This window comes from Meleagris gallopavo, chromosome 3 (genome assembly GCF_905368555.1).
Source record: "Meleagris gallopavo chromosome 3, MGAL_WU_HG_1.1, whole genome shotgun sequence".
Classification (NCBI taxonomy): Eukaryota; Metazoa; Chordata; class Aves; order Galliformes; family Phasianidae; genus Meleagris; species Meleagris gallopavo.
The window spans coordinates 81,281,505-81,303,733 of record NC_139406.1 but is presented as its reverse complement, the minus strand read 5'-3'; the positions used below and the strand labels follow the sequence as shown (position 1 = coordinate 81,303,733).

The 22,229-nt window shown below is 37.9% G+C and overlaps 1 protein-coding gene across 4 annotated transcripts in view; it reads left to right on the top strand.

Moving 5' to 3' along the window:
* Nucleotides 1–22,229, top strand: part of TAF2 (TATA-box binding protein associated factor 2) — a 59,238-nt gene that overhangs the window by 14,033 nt on the left and 22,976 nt on the right. For all 4 annotated transcript variants that reach the window (XM_085221616.1, XM_010709267.3, XM_010709268.3 and 1 more), the window contains exons 10-20: nt 1,427–1,512; nt 4,588–4,723; nt 5,948–6,102; nt 9,415–9,529; nt 9,626–9,735; nt 10,288–10,353; nt 11,457–11,709; nt 15,049–15,189; nt 16,939–17,049; nt 18,562–18,755; nt 19,962–20,101. In XM_085221616.1, coding sequence (XP_085077742.1) covers nt 1,427–1,512; nt 4,588–4,723; nt 5,948–6,102; nt 9,415–9,529; nt 9,626–9,735; nt 10,288–10,353; nt 11,457–11,709; nt 15,049–15,189; nt 16,939–17,049; nt 18,562–18,755; nt 19,962–20,101 — 1,507 coding nt within the window. The remainder of the gene's footprint in view (nt 1–1,426; nt 1,513–4,587; nt 4,724–5,947; nt 6,103–9,414; nt 9,530–9,625; nt 9,736–10,287; nt 10,354–11,456; nt 11,710–15,048; nt 15,190–16,938; nt 17,050–18,561; nt 18,756–19,961; nt 20,102–22,229) is intronic.

The following is a 22,229-nucleotide window of genomic DNA, read 5'->3' as shown; positions in this document are numbered from 1 at the left end:
TCATTTCCCCAAACTGATGTAACTTTGAGGACATAACACAGTATGAATGTGTGATAATAAGAGCAAACCAAGTAGCTTTTTGAAAGAGATAGAGTGCAGTCTTGCTTCTCACCAGTTGTATGTGATGAGTGAAGAGATAGCACTCTTTGGTGCTCAGATATTTCTGTGCCTGTATATTGCAAGATTGCATGTACCTTCCTTTGAATCAGAGCATACTGTGGATGATTTTGGAAATGGGAAGGGGAACTTCTTGGAATTGTTGGACCTGAAACTTTTGATGTCTGTGGTGAAAGTTGATAGTTTTTTATTTTCATTAAGATTATTTTTTCCATTAGGAGTCACTGGCAAAGAAAGTTTTGTCTGTTGGTTATATTTCTAAGTCTAATGATGTGAGACAGGAACTTAATAGTCATAACAGTAGTGTCTCTTCACTCTTTTCAGTGACATTCATTTATGGAAAGATACATATCTTCTTCATCTTGTCACATTTTTTCTACCAATGGGCTTTAATTACTTCTCTTACCCACACAGGTACTCAGTACCCTATTCTTACCTGAATGGTTGCCCAAGGCACGTTCACCTCACCAGTCCTGTGCTAAACATGGTTGTACAATAGAGAACACCAGAGTCCAGTGCTGTGTGCCAAGTTGCTTCTGAGTATTAGATGTTCATGTACTCTCCCTATGTGTTAGTTAAGTGCTTCCACATGTAACTGAGAAATGCTGCTGTCACAGCTGCCCTTACTGTTTTTAACACATTGTTAGTATATGAAGGGATGCAAGTTGATAGGAATCAATACGTATCAAAATGTGTTAACATTGGAAATTCCTTGTCTAATGTTGGGTTGCAGACAACAGTTCACTCTCCTTATGCTAAAACTGACCTGATTTGATCCAGAAGCCATGTTGACTGTTGGATGACAGTGAGCAAACATCCTGCCTTAAGTGTGCTTGTTAACATGGGCACAGCAGCACACAAATTCAGACACAGAGCCTGCTTTTGTCTGGCTTGGATGTAGGTCAAGGTGAGGTGAGCTTTTATATTCTGCAGTCTCTGTAGCTGTACCCAGTATTACTTTACTCGGAGTGGAAACATTCAAATAAAGAAAAAGGATCAGGAGAAATTTAGCCAGTGGACAATAATATTCTTCAGATGTGTTGATATTAGGTTTAGATTATTACAGATGTAGGTGTTGCAGGTTGACCCACAATCGAGATCGAGAGCAAGAGTTAACTGCCAGTTTCAACTGTCTTATTGCTTGCCATGCTGAGGAAGATCACTGGTTTTAAAATATTAGTTTGTGCTTGTAAACATATTTCTTTAGGAGGTATGACTTGAACAATGATGTTAAAAGCTTCCCTATCTTCTATAACTAATTTCTGTGCTTTCCAAAATTACACTCGCTTACATGTGTTGTACTTCTTAGGAGTTAGATCAAATAGTGGCATATGAACTGAAGACTGGAGGAGTTCTGCTGCATCCAATATTCGGAGGAGGAAAAGAGAAAGACAAGTATGTTTATTTAAGCCGCAAGTCATTACAGGGTATGTTTTTATGGGGCCATTAATATATGCCTTGGGTGTGTTGTGCGGCGTAAGGCCAAAGGCTGAAGAACTTCAGCTGCCCAAGGCATATATTACCAGTCTCATAAAGTATCTTGAGCATATTGTATCACTGTTGTTTTATTTTTCTTTCAATTTAAATCTTGAAGGGAATTAAGTATAATGAATATTTTTCATACTGTTACAAAAATACTTCTTAGTAAGAGGATGAGGGAAGATGGAGCCAGAATTTTGGCCTGAGCTATTTCTAGAGTGGTTAGTAATCTTTAGGCTTTTTTAGAGTACAGTTAGCTTTCTTTTTCTTTGCTGTTTTTGTGTTCAGCATATATTTTGCATTTCTTTGTTACACTTACCTATTATGATATGTTTCCTGCCAACTATATTTGCATTATTGCAGTTTCAATTTACAGTAATCAGAATAAAAATTAGATTGGTTGATAATCCTATTTTCAACTAAATTAAAATATGAAAAGAAATAACCGGAAAAAAGTAACTTCTCCTACAAATTAACTTCTGCACAGAACAGCTATCACAAATTCTTTTCATATATATTGCAACAAAAACATTGCTCTCCAGAATATTTCTTCTGAAAGAAAAAAATCCCATAGCCTAGGATAACGAAAGAAAATAAATTCCAGGTTAACACTTCTATAGATGAATGTTTCAAAATCCCCATTACATTTTCATGTTGTGTTCCCCCTCTCTGATTTTGATTTTCTTCAGTTTTTGTAGCACCATGCTATTGTAAAAATTAAAAGCTTCAAGAGACATTAAATAAATGTATTTCAAGTGGGAGATGCATATTTACAGGGTTAGGGTAGGATTAGGATTAGGGTTTTTATCAAATGATTGATGTGTGTTCAAGAACATGAATATTCTAAATTTTAATGGAAGAGGTAATTCACTTTTCACTTTGACAAAGGTTCTGGGCCCATATTGCTAGTTATAATTATTGTTTGATGATAATTTTGTAGTAGCTTTAAGAATTGAATGATTGATGAAAAGTACAAGGGGAAGAAACACATTACAATTGAATGAACTACAAATGACAACTCTCAAATTTAAATGAACTGGTCTGTTTTGATTTGCTGTTAAATACTATAAACAGTGACAAAATCAATCAACACTTAGTAAATTTAAGAAGGCCAGGAATGTGGTCCCTGGCTTGGTTGTAATTTTTAAAAATTTTACCAAAGTCAATCAAGTGAGTATTTTGAAGCTGGACAGTTTTATACCAAGACCAAATTACTGTATAACATCTGAGCCACAACCTCAATTTCCTTCTTGCATTTCAATGTCATCGTTGTTAACCCTTCCTTATCCTAGAATACAGAAATGTTCAGAACAACAGGACAAGTTAGATATGGAAGACTTTAGTTTCTAAACAACAGGAAAGAGCAAGTAGTAAACCTAAGCACGTTCTTATTCATATATTCGATACACCTAGAATGGGTAGCATTGCTTAGATTCAGAAATATATATGTTTTTTTAATCTTATGTTTATACTGACATTCGTGAGTAAAGCCAAGGAAATCTCCTGTTAAATAAAAGGATAGGAAAAGAATACTAAGGTGTTGTGACTGTCTTGGTCCTTGTCATCTCCTGAAATCTTAAGAGTTGCAGTTAAAAAGACAAGTGCTGGTATTTTGTGCTGTTAAAATGCTTCTTTCTGGCATACAACATTGAAGTGCATGGAAAATTAAGTCAAAATTAAAAATACTTGTTTCATAGGCCTTTGAAGATTCTAGAAGTTGTCTTTTCCAGAGATAGTTGGCATGAAAGATCAAGCTTATACCTGTTGTTTTTGTTACAGTTCTTTAATTAATTAATTCTGTCTTGCAATGTCGTAAAATCTTTGGACAAGTTATCTGATCCATCCTGAAATGGTTTAGTTAGGTGATCTGTATGTGAGAATCACAGGACAACCCTATTTTGAATTCAGGAATGTTAAGTAGCTGGTATTTTCTATGTTACAATGGCTAGTTTGTAATTCTCCATCAGCCAACATAAAGTAAATCTGGATTCCTTTTTCTTAAGAAGTTGGCCTGACATAGCATGGGTCCATTTCTGAAATGTTTGTTATTAGATCATAGAAAAAAGTTCAAATGTCAAGCACAATAAAATACAGTTTCCTCAACTTTGGTTCATCATTAAAATAAACTCAGACTTGCCTTCTCAAATAATTGAAAAGGGACAGAAAGGTCTTATTTTTCTAGGGAGGTACAGTTACTCTTCTACTTTGAAACTAGACTATAGGTCTGCTTATGTTCTGAAAGGTAAAACTTCAAAACACCCTAAAATTAATTTTTTGGTGTTTTATTGCTGTACAGCCACTAAGTTCTAAAAGTTTCTGGATTTCACTGTTTGTCTTCTGATGTGGAATGAAGTTAAACCATTTGAAATATTTTGCTTTACAAATGGTATGTGTGAAGGAGCACCACAGAAAGTTAAGTTATGGAAGCAGTGTGGCAGTGCTAACATGATGCTTTGCATAGCCTTGTTTGGCATGAGATCTAATTTAGAAGGCATCCATTTTCCAAAGTATTGAAAGCATAAAGTTGCTAACAAAAATAAAATAATTCCTTTGGCTCATCACGTGAAAGTCTGCTATGAATCTTAAAACTCCTCCTCTCCTTTAATTGCAGCAATTGTTTACTTGATTGTGAATGTTAGCATTTTGTACTTTTAAATGGAAGTGGGGCAGGTAGAATGCCAAGTCTTGAGTAATTTCCAGACTCAAGTCACGGATTCCCTGCTGTGTTTTTTCACCCCATCAGTATCTTTTAGGGAAGTTACAGTACAGGTAGCATTACTTGTCTATACAGTACTTGCTCGATTCCAGGTTTGTGCACCCCTGCAACCTTTCTGTACAGTCATTTAAAATGTCATAATTAATAGTGTTAAAGCAATAGAAGAGATCCTAATGGTTGCTGTAACTGTAATTTTTGTTGCTAATAAGTTTTTTAACTTTCTTTCCATAAAATGCAAAATAGAATATTGATTTTTTTTTCATGTTATTTTTCAGCCCTGCATCACATTTACATTTTTCTATTAAACACCCTCATACCTTGTCCTGGGAATATTACACTATGTTCCAGTGTAAAGCACATCTTGTCATGAGGCTGATTGAGAATAGGATCAGCATGGAGTTTATGTTACAGGTCAGTATTTAAATGTCTTTATGACATATAGAGAACTTCCTGTCTTTAAAAAAGATCACATCAGTTTATGCTAGGATTCCATTTGTATTTTCAATTTTGAAAGTATAGAACAAATATAAAATCGTTAGAATAAGGTTCACTGTTACTCTTTTGTGTAATTAGTAATATTTTTAATATATTGCTTATTCTCTTAAAGTATTCCTTTGCTTTGAATTGTTGTGACTGATTGTAACATTGAGGACCTGTTTTAGTGACTCATAGCTAGTCTCTGTGAGTTGATGTAATCAAATTATAAATAAAGTCATGAGAATCCAGCTCTGCTCTTTCCACTATATAAATTTTCCATGCTAGGGGGAGCAGAAATCTTCATATTAGATGAAGCAGTGGAATAGAAAACATGTAGTTTTTCTTGTTTGTTTTTTTTTTAATGTTTTGTGATTATCTTAAAAAAGAGACTGCTACAAACACCCAGGTAGGTGACACATTTTTCCTGTCAGTTTCAGATGCCGTTTTTTTGTTTTGTTTTGTTTTAAGCATATCTTGTTTGTGCATCTGGTAAAAATATGTCAAACCTGTCAGTTTTATATATTTTTTTGTTGCCCTCTTTTTTATGTTTTAATAAAAATACTAATTAAAAAAGAAGTTTTGTTACCTTATGCATTAACTATATTATATATTTTTAATGTGACCAATGATAATTTCTCTTCACTCAATGCAATGCAAGCAAGCCGAAGGGTTGGACACCCATGTGCTAGAAGCTATTAACAGCAGCTGTTGTCAGGCTGAAAATACAGGAGATTGAAAGCTTTCCTTAAAAAAATTTATTCTTTGTAATATTAAAAAAAAAAAAAAACAATAGCAAAAAGGTAAATGAAGAACCTCATTAATGCTTTGTTTCTAAAAAGCAGATATATGCCATGATCTGTTTTACTGTAGATAATTTTGGAAAATGTACGGACTCTTCCTAAATTTTATATTAAACCATACATAGTGAAGCAGTATGTGAAGTGCCAGCTTAAGTTATGGAACAAAGAGGAAACTCCTAGAAAGGTGCTTTAGCATACTTGTTAACTTCTGCATTGTAGTTCAATATTTTTTTGGAAGCCAGGTGATTAGGAGTTTTTTTTGTATTTAGTTCTAGTTTATTTGCACATAAACAAGAAAGAAAAGCTTATTCTGTGCATTAAAGTGCTTAATTAAAACAATAACTTTTTATCATTTTAGGTTTTCAACAAGCTGTTGAGTCTGGCTAGCACTGCTTCATCTCAGAAGTTCCAGTCACACATGTGGAGTCAGATGTTGGTTTCCACATCTGGGTTTTTGAAATCTATCTCAAATGTCTCTGGCAAGGACATCCAACCTCTAATAAAGCAGTGGGTGTATCCTTTTTATTCTTGGTCTGGATTGTTAATATTGAGAATGATTTTATTTTTTTTTATTGGCACTACTAGAGGAATGTGAAGGAAGGTATTTCATATCTTTAAACAGTTAAGTACATTATTCTTTGAATTAGAAATAGATGTGAGATCCAGGTTCACTGTCCTTTTGTAGTCATTCAGCGTATGCTATCATTTGAGGTATTCTTTACCATAAGGGATAGCTGTCATTTTTATTTTGAAAGAAGCACAAAAACTCTGGTGGAATTTAAGGCCAAATTATACTAAAGGGATTCCAGAGGACACTGCCCATAGAAATATGCTGAAGTCTGACATGGAAAATGCTATAGTCTGGTGCACTTTTAGATGTGATTTCCAGTAAATCAGCATGGAATGAGTAACCTAAAGCGCAGATTAATAGTTTAATGCATTTAATAGCTTGGTAGCTTGTGTTAGTCCAAGGTCAGGTAGAATAAACCTTTAATTGTTCATTTTTGAAATGCCTGTGATACTAATCAAGAAATAGAGTTTCTTCTTTTAGATTGTTTTGAGGGCAAATTTGAATTTGCTTTATTTAGCTAGTTTAATTGGGAGTTTTCGTTATGGTGGCAACAGATTAAAACGGTACATGACTTCAGCAAAGCCATGTTTTATTGTTTAAACAGAAAGCAAAAATAGCTGCTTATCTTTAGAGTATTTTAATGGATTTTCACCACCAATAACATCCATGCATCTGTATCTAGCTAAAAATCAGTGTAAAAGTAATATTTGTAAATAATCATCAAGAGTACACAAAATACAAAGCCGTTATTCTAACTTTCATATTTTGATGTGCCAAACACTTGAGGAAAGTAGATATTTTATCTGTATACACTGCAAATACACCTATGCCTAAATGTCACAGCTGCTATCTGAAGTAAGTGGATGGCTCACAGTCACCTTGCAGCCCTCTCTTCTCCGGGCTGAACAGCCCCAGCTCTCTCAGCCCATCTCTTAGGAGAGGTGCTCCATCCTTTGGATCATTTGGATCTAGTGACCCATCTGGTGGATGAGGGAAAGGCTATTGATGTGGTCTACCTAGACTTCAGCAAAGCCTTTGACACTGTCTCCCACAGTATTCTCCTGCAGAAGCTGGCAGCCCGAGGCTTGGATGGGTACACTCTTGGCTGGGTAAGGAGCTGGCTGGAGGGCCGGGCTCAGAGAGTGGTGGTGAATGGAGTTAAGTCCAGCTGGCGACCGGTCACGAGTGGTGTTCCCCAGGGGTCAGTGCTGGGCCTGTCCTCTTTAATATCTTTATTGATGACCTGGATGAGGACATCAAGTGCACCCTCAGTAAATTCGCAGATGACACCAAATTGGCTGGAAGTGTGGATCTGCCTGGGGGTAGCGAGGCCCACAGAGGGATCTGGACAGGCTGGAGAGCTGGGCTGAAGCCAACAGCATGAGGTTTAACAAGACCAAATGCCAGGTCCTGCGCTTCGGCCACAACAACCCCAGGCGACAGTACAGGCTTGGGGCGGTGTGGCTGGAGGACTGCATAGAGGAAATGGACCTGGGGGTATTGATTGATGCTCGGCTGAACGTGAGCCGACAGTGTGCCCAGGTGGCCAAGAAGGCCAATGGCATCCTGGCTTGCATCAGAAACAGTGTTGCCAGCAGGAGCAGAGAGGTGATTGTTCCCCTGTACTTAGCACTAGTGAGGCCACACCTCAAGTACTGTGTCCAGTTTTGGGCCCCTCACTGCAAGAAAGACATTGAGGCCCTGGAATGTGTTCAAAGGAGGGCAACAAAGCTGGTGAGGGGTCTGGAACACAGGCCATATGAGGAGAGGCTGAAGGAGCTGGGAATGTTCAGCCTGGAGAAGAGGAGGCTCAGGAGAGACCTCATTGCTCTCTGTAACTTCCTGAAGGGAGGTTGTAGTGAGCTGGGGGTCGGCCTCTTCTCTCGTGTCATTAGTGATAGGACCAGAGGGAATGGTTTCAAGCTACGGCAGGGGAGAGTCAAGCTGGAGATTAGGAAGTATTACTTTTCAGAAAGGGTGGTCAGGCACTGGAATGGGCTGCCCAGGGAGGTGGTGGAGTCGCCAACCCTGGGGGTATTCAAGGAAAGACTGGATGTGGTGTTGAGGGACATGGTTTAGTGGAAGCTATTGGTAATAGGTGAATGGTTGGACTGGATGATCTTTTAGGTCTTTTCCAACCTTGGTGATTCTATGATTCTATGATTTTTGTGGCCACCTTCTGGCTGCGCTCCAGCAGCTCTGTGTCTCTCCTGTACTTGAGGACTCCACATCTGGACGTAGTTCTCCAGGTGAGGCCTCACCAGGGCAGAGCAGAGGGGCAGGATCACCTCCCTTGCCCTGCTGGCCATGCTTCTTTTGTTGCAGCCCAGGATATGATTGGCTTTCTGGGCTGTGAGGGCACATTGCTGGCTCATGTCCAGCTTTCCTTCCACCAGTACTCCCAGGTCTTTCTTGACAGGGCTGCACTCAATCCTTTCATCCCCCAGCTTGTAGTATTAACTGAAGAGCATCATAGAATCATAAAATTGCTCAAGTAAGAAAAGACTTTAAAGATCATCAAGTCCAACCACAACCTAACCATACAATCCTAACAACCCTGTGCTAAATTACGTCCCTGAGCACCACATCCAAATGGTTTTTAAACACATCCAGGGATGGTGACTCAACCACCTCCCTGGGGAGCCTATTCCAGTGCTTAACAACCCTTTCTGTAAAGAAGTTTTTCCTGATATCCAAGCTAAACTTACCCTGGCACAACTTGAGTCCATTTCCCCTTGTCCTGTCACCAGTGAGAAGAGACCAACCCCACTCTCACTGTAAGCACCTTTCAGATACTGGAAGAGAGCAGTAAGGTCTCCCCTCAGCCTCCTTTTCCCCAATCTGAACAGCCCCAAATCCTTCAGTCACTCCTCAAAATTATATTAAAACATTTCTTAAAGTTTCTGAAGATCTCCTCGGTTTATTTATCTGAGAGCATATAAAGGATGTGGGAGTGTGGGGGGGGTCTGATGTATTTTTATTCTTTTTCCGTTATTTTTGTTTTGTTTGTTTTTTTTTTAATAATTTTCACTTCTTTTTTTTTTATGTTATACAGGAATGTACATTAAAAATCTTTTTAAAGGGAAAAAAGTCAAAAAATCCTTATGAAAGAAATGTGTTTTCATTTCCTGATTTTCTTGGGCTTGGAAATTCTAGGAGTAAGCATAAAACAAGTGTAAAAAATGAGTGAAAAGTTTGAGAATTGTATTTATAGCTATTGCATTATGCTGTAGATTTCCTATGCTGCTTTTCAGAGATCAGAGCGGAGTGGTCAAATTTTATGGTAGCTTTGCATTTAATAGAAAACGAAATGTTTTGGAATTGGAAATAAAACAAGACTACACATCTCCCGGGACTCAGAAATACGTGGTAAGGTCAATTTTCCATATTGTACCTATACACTTAAGTATGATGGGAACAGTAAAAGGTGTTATTTCTAATGTTACTAATCTTTTCAACTTTAAGGGCCCTCTTAAAGTGACAGTTCAAGAACTTGATGGATCGTTTAACCATACATTACAGATTGAAGAAAACAGTCTTAAACACGACATACCTTGCCATTCTAAAAGCAGAAGGTAAGGATTAAAAATTACTTGCTAGTGTAGATAAGTAAAAATGTCTAGGGCATTGAGTTCTATAAAGAACTTGTTTGTGTGGGAGAAGAAGTTCAAGGCTCTAATAGTTCATGAAACTGTTCAAAATGTTTTTTAATGGGATGCCTCGCCTGAGAGGATCTTCATTCATGAAGAACATGCGTAGTTTTCAGTTGAGTCCCAAGGCTATTCATTAAGCCTAATAAGCAAGGAAAATAGTGTACTTTCTATATGGATTCTCGGTTTCTTGATACATTTTAATAACTACTTTGGACTGTACTTTGTTTATTTGATGTGTACTTCTTAATAGTGGGAGCTGAGTTCAAAGCAACTAGAAAGTATTGGTGACTATTTTCTGAACAAAACTAATGCACAGCTCAGCTGGTTTTTATGTGTGTTGGGGAGAGCATTATTTTTTGGTGTGGTAAATTACACACAATACTTCAGCATTTTTAAGCATATCTTATCTAGTATGTTAATTTTTGAATGTCCTTTTTTGTTGGTTATTTTTCCTTTTTTTTTTTTTTTTAATAGAAATAAGAAGAAAAAGATTCCACTGATGAATGGAGAGGAGGTGGACATGGACCTTTCTGCTATGGAGTAAGTTTGTTTGCTGATGTTTCTCACTGTGAGACAGAGCCTTGTTCCTGTTGTGTGTTTTTTGAAGAATTAGATAGTAAAGTTGTGCTTCTTATATGACTGCAAGTAATAAATCAGATCACTTGTTGGACCTGGATAAAGAATATTTAAGTAGCACTAAGATAGACGAGTTCCTGAATTCTTTGGCTAATTAAAAAAAAATAAAATCATTTTAGATTACAAATGAATAGTGAAATGCTTCGTACTGAGAAGAATCTTCTGGGCGAGGTCAGTTGAAAACATTTAGCTCTATGGAAGCAAATTCTTGCTCAGTGTAAATACTTGTTTTACCCTTCTAGATTTGGAGCAGTGTTGCTTTCAGAGGCACTGAAGGTGTTGATAGTTTGTTTAGTGGCTGATCAAAGTAGACTCTTCATGGAAACTAATGGTGTCTCATTGAAGAAGAGCAGTTTACTCTTTGAATTATTCCTTGTAAGATAAACCTCATGTAAAATATGAATAATTTTATAGGGAATCATTTCGTTGCGCAAATTGCTGTTGTAACTTCTATGTTAACAACAGACATTTGAATAGATTTTAAAATTGTATTTAACAGCCTTTAGCATTAAGTATTGGTAACTTGATTTTGTGTTCAGGTTATCTAGTATATTGTACTTAGATCCTAATTAACTTCTTAGAACTGCCTTTGAAAGGGCATATGATGTTATGCAAGGCACTTACACTTTATCTGATAACGTTCTCAGGAAAGTGCTGCTCAGCTATGACAGCTTTGGTGTCTGAGGACAGAGGTTGACATGTATTGAGATTACATAGTAGTTTTTCACAAATAAATGTCTGTTGGTTAAAAATAGTGAAATGCGGCATACACTGACATGTTTGGGATTTTGAGAGTTGCCCTGGGAGTCTGTAGAATTGCCATCTTAGGAGCAGTAGACCGGATGAAGTGACTTTCAAAAGTTCCTTCTAACCTCAATTCTTTTACAGTTCTTGGACATTTCAAATATACTTAATAATTTGAAAATAATTCAAAGATCAAAACATCTTTTGACATTCTACAGCCTTGAAATGTTGTAGGCTATTAACGTTTTTCATGTCTGTCTTAGTGCTGATTCCCCTTTGCTCTGGATAAGAATAGACCCTGATATGTCGGTACTGAGGAAGGTAGAATTTGAACAATCTGATTTCATGTGGCAGTATCAGCTTCGATATGAGAGAGATGTGGTTGCACAAGAAGAAGCCATTCTGGCATTGGAAAAGTTCCCTACACCAGCATCACGACTTGCACTGACTGATATACTAGAACAGGAACAGTGTTTCTACCGAGTGAGAATGCTAGCCTGCTTCTGCCTTGCAAAGGTGAGGTTGTGTGGATGGGAATAGGAAAGAAATCTGCTAGACACTAAAGGATTTGAAAATGGGTCAGAATTCATCACAGTACTTAAATTGGCTTGATTATGTAGCCTCTTAAAAATGTTTGCCAGGTATTTTTAACTTGACTGATTTGAAAGGAAAGCAGTATTATTTTAGTCTGTAAATGGAGACTGCAGAAGGCTTTCATAATTGTTAAAATTGAGATGTCAGACATGAAAACCACAAGAGATTTTTCCAGATTTCATTAAGTGGCAGAAATAAAAGACTTCTATTTAATATTTTTCAGAGCCAAAATACATTTATTTTTTTTTTGTTTTACTGGGTAGTTCCTTGGCCTCTCTATTGAGAAATCTGAAGTTCTGAAATTCATCTGTCTGTCTTACGTGAATTCAGATTCCTGCTCTGTATTGTGTTAAGTTGAACAGGATGCAAGATAAACACAGTGTTAGTCTGCAATTAAATATTCAACAGCCAGATAGTGGCCATCCCTGAAAAAGGAAGGTATTTTTTGTTTAGATACGAAATTAACATTAAGAATTTAAAGTAGAGATCCTTATAAAACATCTGGGTGGAAATAGAAAAGAATAAATAAGAAATTTTGAAAAGGCACATTACTGGCCTTACTGACATACTTTTACTGGCACAAAGGCACACTAACCTGATAGTTTCTAGATGCTGGATTATTGCTATATAATGTTCTTTCTGCTGTATACTTGTACAGAAATACATACTTTGACCATATTTTGAAAGTCAGAATCCAACAGATGCTTGATCATATATTTTAATATTATGAAACATTGATGTAATACTACCAGTTTTTGTGCTAGAATCAGCGCTGCTGCTACCTGACTTAAAATATGTGTATTTCATAATGAATTCATTTGGAATATTTAGAAGTATAGATGCCTTTCACGAGTGAATATTAAAAGAGCAGTTGTCAAAGTGTTGAAATTCAATGTTTTTTTTCTGTCTTTACATTGAAATCTTATGCATTTGCCTGCAGATAATCATAACCAGTTTTTCTCAGTTGTATTTCTATGAAGTTTGTATGAAATTGTAGTCCTAGAAGAAAAAAGTAAATAAAACAGCTGGGGTCTGAAGGTAAAGGTGATTGACTCACAGAAAGAAATGATTACAATTAGTGAGAAGTATGGCTGTGATAGTAAATTAAGGTGAAGAGGCATGGAAGGATAGGTAGGATTGTAGATACGCTTGTCCAAGCTACCTAGAAGGAAAATGTAATGCATTCTGTTAGTAGCTCCACCATTAGGCTACTAGAAAGAATTGCTTCCTATTGACTCCGATCAATTTTCAAGTATAGAAAAATTCAAAATTTTTGACTGACTAATCCAGTCAAATTTTCCATGTTTCATCAGTGAGAAGGTTCTTTTTCTTAATTTGCAGCTTTTGGCTGGATTATGGTTACTGTTCTGAAACGTTCTAGGTGAACTTACATAGATACAGGAAAATGACAGATGATAATGCAGTTATAAAACCAAATTTACTGCGCTTTCTAAATGTACTGCATGCTTCATTGTAAAACAGCACTTCAGTCAAGTATCCAGATAATATAATTAAATCCTCATTGATGGATTAAATACATGTGTATGTGAGCATGCAAACATTCACACACTGCTGAGTAGTTCATGGCAAATGATCCTACAGAGAAAGGTGAAAGTAATGATGTTATGTTACTAATATCAAGTTGTAAGCAGGCTGATTATCCACCTGTAGGTTGTGGTCTGCTGCAATGCTGGGATGTGCTGTGAGGTTTAACAACAACCAGCAGCAAAACAGACTCCCCACAATGAGGGTTTCCAGAGCCATTCATGATAGTTACTTTTTAGGTCAAAAAAATAGCCAGATTTTGTGTGAAAGATGCAGAAATAGAGTTAAAATGGTGATTTTACTACTGTTGATTTAATTTGAAAATACCATTCTTTATTTGTGTATTTTGCAACATGAAACTTTAAGAATTGGAAAAAAAAAAAAAATACACCACTTGTACCCCAATTGTAATGAATTGGGAATGTCTTATAAATGCAGTAGTCTCTTGTAATATTTTTTGTTTGCATTTTTGTTTGCAGTTTTAAGTTCATCATCGTGGTTTCTCAGTAGCTTTGTGATTAAGCTTCCTCTGTGGGAAGATTTGTTGTGCACATTATAAGAAAAGCTACATGTGTATCTGTAGCTAGAGAACTTCTGTTTTTGCAAAAGGACTGCACTGTTATTTCCCTTTAGCTTTCCTTTAAAGGAAAGGAAAGGACTTAAAAGGAGAATGTCTTTAATAGTAATGCCTCCATCTTACATAGGAGAGATGGTAATACTTGTTGCTACCCATCTTCAAGTAACCACTTGCTTTTCTTACTGCATGTGTAATGCCCTGTGGAATGAGATCACCTAAATTGGAAGTAAATAGACAAAATCATTTTTCCTCTATGAAAACATGTTTCCCTTAGTTTTTGGAGAATCTGAAACAATGTAAAGTCCTAAACTGTTTGATGTGTTGGTCCCATTTGTAAACACACTCACATGCTCAGATACTCTTCTCTGCACGCTTTCATTTCACAAATACACAAACCCCAGGGTGTTGGGAAGGCATAATGACAGTTTGTCCTTGTAGAACTTCCTTACCTCAGAACAGATGATAGCAATAGATTTGTCTCAATACATTGCTTGATTGCAAAGTAAAATTAAAGCTGAATGGCATTCACAGTGTTCCAAAGGTGTCTGGATGAGGTGCTAAGATATGGTTTAGTAGCTTAGTGGGTAGTAATGGTGATAGGAGGACAGTTGGACTAGATCTTGTAGGTCCTTGTGATTCTATGATTCTGTAGTAGCTAACTTTCATTTTGCTTTAGGGGTGGTCTTTTAGTCTTAGAGTGGCTAAGGCCTAGTTAAAGTCTAGGCTGAGGTTACTGGCAGGGTATATTTGGGATGTTGGTACTGTAAAAACCTCTTCCATCACTGGCTTCTGTGGAGTCAGAAAATTTGGCTTAATAAACGCAGAATATTCATCTAAATAGAAAAGATGAAATAATTAAAAACAGAAGTTTGTCATGGAAAGGTGTTTAGATGCAGACATCTTCCAAGTGAAACAACTACCTAAAAATGTACATTTAATGTAGAGAAGATGTATTGGGGATGGCAGTGTAAACTTAGCTAATGTAATATAATATATTGTTGAAAATATGTTTGTATTTGAAGGGCAGTACATTCCTGGCAATTATTATTTCTTATTTGGGGAAATTTCTATTTCTTTACAGCCAATTTAAACTTACAGCAATGATGGTAATGTGATTTCCCTTTCCCCTAATTATATAGATTGCAAATTCCATGGTAAGTACATGGACAGGACCACCAGCCATGAAGTCACTCTTTACCCGAATGTTTTGCTGTAAGACTTGTCCAAACATTGTGAAGACCAACAACTTTATGAACTTTCAAAGCTACTTTCTGCAAAAGGTAAAATTTGTTTTTCCACTGAACTCTTTAAATTAAATGTCAAAAAGAAAATGTTCCTATGGAGGATGACTGCTGGAACATGAATAGCATAGTCTCACTTTGCTGTCATTAAAAGTTGAAAATAACTGGTTCTTTTCTATTTTATATCCTTTTCTTTCATCTTCATTAAGCAATAGTTAACAGAAGTTCTTAGCATTTTTCTCTGAACAGCAGCAGTTAAATTAGCAATTTCCTCAGAAGATTGTAGTACACATACTAATTAGTTGTAAATATTTGAGTTAGATCTTATATAGAATGTACTGCACAGTAACAAATCTAATCATCAGGATGATCAGAGGGCTGGAACACCTATCCTGTGAAGATAGGCTGAGAGAGATGGGCTTGTTCATCCTGGAGGAGAGAAGCCTGAGAGGAGACCTCGTTGCAGCCTTCCAGTATTTAAAAGGGATTATAAACAGGAGGGGAATCAACTTTTTGCAAGGGTAGACAGTGATAGAAGAGGGGAAATGGCTCTAAACTCAAGGAGGGAGGATTTAGATTGGATGTCAGGGGGAAGCTCTTTACAGAGAGAGTGGTGAGAGTGCTGGAATAGACTGCCAAGAGAGGCTGTGGATGCTCCATCCCTGAAAGTGTTCAAGACCAGATTGGATGGGGCCCTGGGCAGCCTGGTCTAGTGCCAGATCTGGAGGTTGGTGGCCCTGCCTGTGGCAGGGAGGTTGGAAATTAGTAATCCTTTTGTGTCCCTTCCAAACCAAGCCATTCTGTGATCTGCTCTCATAGATGAATTTGTCAGCCATCTTTGGCCCTGATTTCATTATGTAAATAAAATCTTATAAAATTTAACTTAAACTGGTGGCCTTTTTAGTTCAAGGCAGTATTTAAATCTTCTTTCTGCCTCCTTTCCACTCATTGTCAGCATCATGCTGCTGCAGATTCTTTTCATATTATGCACTTTCTTTTCCCTGAGATGTATAGTTAGCAGTTAACTAAAACAAATGACAGTGTTTTTTCTCTCAAGGCTAACTTTGTAATTACTGGATGATTGAATTCTTAGTTCAGATGTATCATATTACTGATCAGAGAAAACTTAAATTTTATTTCTCTGTCCAAAACTGCTTCATCCTTCTCCCCACCCTTCTCTTTTTTGAATAGTCATTTGTCGTCTTCTGCTCTTTTTCTCATTGTTCATTTTCTCCCACTAAGTCTTAATGCTTTTGTCCCTTACATTTTTAATCTCATGTTCTAAATTTATAGTTCCACGATAAGATTCCTTAAACTATCTGAGTGGATTCTAAAAGAAATATCTAGTGAGATTAATACCTATTTGTCTAATAATTCTTCAGGCACCACTGACCGTATTGGGTGTATACCCCTTGATGGTACATATCAGGCATAGACACCAAGTTCACACGCAAACACTCAATTTGGATGTCAGTCTCAGAATGAAATTCACCATTTTCTTTGCTTCATTATTTTCCATTTCTTACCTTTTATATAGTGCCTGGAATTCAGTCATTTCTTGCATGTGTAACTTTTTCTATCTGCTCTGTGACTGATTATTGAGCAATAATTGCATTGCTTTTTGAGCTGAAAGTTATGTAGCATATGGTAAGTCTTTCAAAAAGAAATTTTTGTCAGAGATTTGTTTCTACAAATCTAATTGCTTGTTTTCAGGGTATAGTTCTTTTCAGGGTGTAACTGTCATTTCACTGCTGTAAGAATGATCTTAGTATTAATTTTATTACGCAGACTATGCCGGTCGCCATGGCCCTTCTGAGGGATGTTCACAACCTCTGTCCTAAGGAGGTTTTAATGTTTATTTTGGATTTGATCAAGTATAATGATAACAGGAAGAATAAGGTAAGGAATGTGTTTATTTTACTCTCTCGCTTTTTTTGTTGGAGAATCTTTAAGTTAATACACTGTATGTGATGTATTATGCCACTAATGTAAATACCCAGCTAGGAGAGTTGATAAAAGGTGATATGCTAAACTAAACAGTACGTTAAAGAATATTCTGTAACTGACATTTGAGGTGACATTTCTTGGTTGTTTCTCTTGGAGAAAGCTCTGTGCTTGTTGCCTTCTTACGGATCTGCCTGTCTTCATTTGGACACATACTTTTTTGAAAATGTGTACGAGGGTTAACATTTTCTGCGTGGACGTAGCATTGGAAGTAAAGCACTTTTGAGAAGAATGTCTAAAAGAGCAAGGAAATAATTTTTTGTTAATGGTGTGTACAGAACAGAATGACCTACATCTAGTTAAGTAAAAGGTGAAGCTCATTTTAGTGTTGTTTCATCACTAAACTGAAGCCCCTGAGTTGAAAGTATCATCTTAAGTTCCTTAGCATATAGAACACATCTAAAGGATGATCCTTTAAGATCCTAACATGATAAGAGGTTCCACGTCCCTAGTTTAAGTAGTACACATCTGCAAGGATGATTCCAAAGTAATCTTTGGAATTAAGTACCTGATGTTTAGTGGAACAAGCCTGAAGCGTCTTAAAACTTAACTTTATGGTGTGTAGAAGCCAGGAGTACTGAAGTGAGAGGATGATAGAAGGTAGATAGGTAGAGTTTAGGCAGGATGTGCTGAATTGTACCAATATCTCTCTACCACCAAAGGAAATATCCCACTTCACTTTTCCTTATGTCCCTTACAAGCATACATTAGAAACCTTCTGCTGTATCTGTCACTCTTTGGCTTGCTTAGGTTAAATTAGCTGATATGCAAACTCAGTACTTCATTCTGCTTTTATAATTCTTATTTCTTTTTATAATTTTATTTCTGTACTCTTGCTGTTTAGTAAATTGGTTTGTCCAATAAATACCACAGCTAGCACGAGGGAAGAGCTTGGAACTGTGAGCCTGAGAAAAGGAGCAAAAGCAGAAGCCAGATTTTCCTTACTAAGCAGAGGCATCGATTAGTTCGCTTTAGGAGCTCTTGAAGTGGCTATTTGTATAAATCCTCTGATTTTCAGAGATGTTGGGCAACCATTAACCTTGATAACCCTTGTACTGAGTAGGAAGAGAGGCAAGTAGTTATGGGTGCTTATGTTTAGAAAGAATTACTTTTATTTCTAAATCTGGAAAATTTTCGATACTTGACTTTCCATTTTTGTAAAACAGTGTATTACTATTAATATGGTTGTATTCCAGAGTTAAGATTAATATAATATAAGATAGTTTATCTGCTTGCTCGAACTCAAATCCATTTTTCAGGACAAATTTGTTTAACTGTTTTGCTTTCTCACAGTTTGTCTCACAGATCTGTTTTAAGATCTTGTTCTTGTAACAGTGCTTCAACATTACTCAACTTCTTAAGAATACATTTTGTTATATCTTGTATCTAAATGCTGTCTTTATGTAGTTTTCAGACAACTACTATCGTGCTGAGCTGATTGATGCCCTAGCCAACTCTGTGACCCCTGCAGTCAGCGTGAACAATGAAGTACGAACACTGGATAACTTAAATCCTGACGTTCGACTTATTCTTGAAGAAATTACCCGTTTCCTAAATATGGAGAAGCTTCTTCCTAGCTATAGACACACGATTACAGTCAGGTGTGGTTTAATAATCACTGAAACATAGAATGGCTTGGGGCTGGAAGGGACCTCAAGATCACCTAGTTCCAACTCCCTCCCCCCTGCAGTGGGTGTGGTTGTTAACCACTAGATCAGACTGCCTTAGGAACACATCAAACCTGCCCCAGGGATGAGACATGTACAGGTTCTCTGGGCAGCTTGTGCCAGTGCCTCACTACCTTCTGAGTGAAGAATTTGTTTGTAACATCTAACCTGAATCTCCCCTTTTTCAGTTTAAATCCATTTCCCGTTGTTCTCACACCATCTACTTGCATAAAAAGTCAGTCCCCCTCCTGCTTGTAAGCTCCCTTCAAATATTGGAAGACTGCAGTAAGGTCACCCCAGCCCCTTCACTTCCCCAAGCTAAACAATCCCAGCTCCCTCAGTCTTTCATCATGGGAAAGGTCCTTCAGCTCTCTGAGTATCTTTGTGGCTCTCCTCTGGACCAACAGCTTTACTTCCTTCCTGTGCTGCAGGCTCCAGGCCTGGGCAAGGTACTCCAAATGGGGCCTGACAAGGGAAGAATACAGGGGGACAATCACCTCCCTCTCCCTACTAGCTGCCCATCTTTTGATTGAGCCCAGGGTACCACTGGCTTTCAAAGCTGCAAGAGCCCACTGCTGGTTCATGTCCAGGTTTTTGTTCATCAGAACTCATTTTGTTGTACACATACAAGAGAGCAGTCACTACTTTTTTGGTTTTGTGTACTCTTCTGTAGTTACTGAGATTTTAGCTTATGTACTTCAGTCTTAAATGGCAAACTCTTTGCTGTTTCCAAAAGTTGGTAGATTAAGTTCGTCTTGACTGCTCTGTTGTTCAAGATTAATTTCTGTTGATATAGACTGTTAAGAGCTGACACAAATTGATCATGCTTTTGCTTCTTTAATGAGAAATTTATGAAAGTTTTCCAAAAAGCATAATTGTAGCAATATCTATAGAGCATACAACAGTAATCTAAGCTATTTTTTCTGTGCAAGTACAATTGTATTTAAATCAGTCTGAGTTTAACACAATTTTCCTCAGTGTTTCTGCCTAACTCAGAGTTACTCAGAGTTGTGTTAATAATGTAGAAATACTTGTTGATTAATACTGCAGAAAGACTCTTTGATTCTGAAGGAAGTAACTATATACTTTGTGGATGGCATTTTGGAAGGCTAATGTAAATTTTCTTTCTTCTGCTTCTAGCTGTTTAAAAGCTATTAGAGTGCTTCAAAAGAACGGTCATGTCCCAAGTGATCCTGCTCTCTTCAAGTCATACGCAGAATATGGGCACTTTGTAGATGTCCGAATAGCAGCATTGGAGGCTGTGGTTGATTACACGAAAGGTACTCTTTCATGTATTTTGACAATTTGTAACACTTGTGATAGAGTAAAAGATATATAGTATATAAAGGATATAGTAAAAGGTGTAACAATTACCTCGTTAATACTAGGTTGAAGTATCCTCCAGCAGAAGAGCTTATGTTCATGTTTGATAAGAAAGGCTGGTAATACAAATGTTATGAAGATGTGAGCATTATTTCTCAGTGTTTCACAGATTGAATCAGACATCTGAAGTTTTGAAACACCAAGTAGACTGATGAGTAGTGGTAAGGGGTGATGCTGATTTCTTTTAACACCATTTGTAGTGGTTTTGATTCAGTTGAGTTCAGCGATAATTAGTAGTCAGAGTTCTTGGCTTTGCTTTATCTTCTTCACTCCAGTCTTCAAAAAGGGCAAGAAGGAAGATCTGGGTAATTATAGGCCTGTCAGCCTCACCTCCGTCCCTGGAAAGGTGATGGAACAGCTTGTGCTGGATACCATCTCCAGACAACTGGGAGAAAAGGAGGTTATCAGGAGTAGTCAGCATGGGTTCACCAAGGGGAGGTTGTGCTCGACCAACCTGGTGGCCTTCTATGATGCTGTCACATGCTGGGTGGATGGGGGAAGAGCGGTAGATGTAGTGTACCTTGATTTTAAAAAGGCATTTGGTACTGTCTCCCATGATATCCTTATAACAAAGCTGAGGAAGTGTGGGATAGACGAGTGGACAGTGAGGTGGGTTGAGAACTGGCTGACTGGCAGAGCGCAGAGGGTCGTCGTTGGTGGTGCAGAGTCTGGCTGGAGACCTGTAACCAGTGGTGTCCCCCAGGGATCTGTGCTGGGTCCGGTCTTGTTCAACATCTTCATCAATGACCTTGATGAGGGGATAGTGGCCACCCTCAGCAAGTTTGCTGATGATACGAAGTTGGGAGGATTGGCTGACACGCCTGAAGGCTGTGCTGCCATTCAGCGAGACCTGGACAGGCTGGAGAGCTGGGCAGTAAGAAACCGGATGAGGTTCAACAAAAGCAAGTGTAGGGTCTTACACCTAAGGGAGAAATAATTGCATGCACCAATACAGGCTGGGGGATGAGCTGCTGGAGAGGAGCTCTGCAGAGAGGGACCTGGGCGTCCTGGTGGAGGCCATGAGCCAGCAGTGTGCCCTCGTGGCCAAAAAGGCCAGTGGCATTCTGGGGTGCATTAAGAAGAGCATGTCCAACAGGTCGAGGGAAGTGATCCTCCCCCTCTACTCTGCCCTGGTAAGGCCTCATCTGGAGTACTGTGTCCAGTTCTGGGCTCCCAGTACGAAAAAGACAGGGATCTCTTGGAAAGAGTCCAGCGGAGGGCCACAAAGATGGGGAAGGGCCTGGAGCATCTCCCCTATGAAGAAAGGCTGAGTGAACTGGGTCTGTTTAGCCTTGAGAAAAGACGACTGAGGTGGGACCTGATCCAGGTTTATAAATATCTGAGGTGTGGCGGCCATAGTGGTGAGGCCAGTCTCTTTTCAGTGGTACGTGGAGACAGGACGAGGGGAAACAGACATAAGCTGCAGCATAGGAAGATTTGCACGAATGTGCGTAAGAACTTCTTTACGGTGAGGGTGACGGAGCACTGGAACAGGCTGCCCAGGGAGGTTGTGGAGTCTCCTTCTCTGGAGATATTCAAGTCTTGCCTGGTCGCCTACCTGTGCGACCTGGTGTAGGGAACCTGCTTTGGCAGGGGGGTTGGTCTTGATGATCTCTAGAGGTCCCTTCCAACCCCTACAATTCTGTGATTCTTACAGTTTTCTATTTTTTTTTCACGTGTGCATTTTGTAACTATACATTTTGGAAATTTAAATTATTCTAATGAGTGTTAGTTCATTCCACCTTGCCATTTGTTATACACAGCCAATGTGAGATGTTTCTGTTTCATAACATGATAAATATAAGTTGACTGCTGGAGATCTTCGGGGGAAAAAAAAAAAAACACAACTAAATAGCTTTCTTGAATGTCATTTTAAAGTTGAATTTCAATCCTGAGAGGTTTCCTAGAGGGAATTGGAAACTAATGATTTTCATGTATAAAATTAAGTACTAGATTGTAATTCACCAGTCATTCTGGATCTGTAACACACTGTGCATGTGCCATTCGATACCCCTGTGAGTGGCA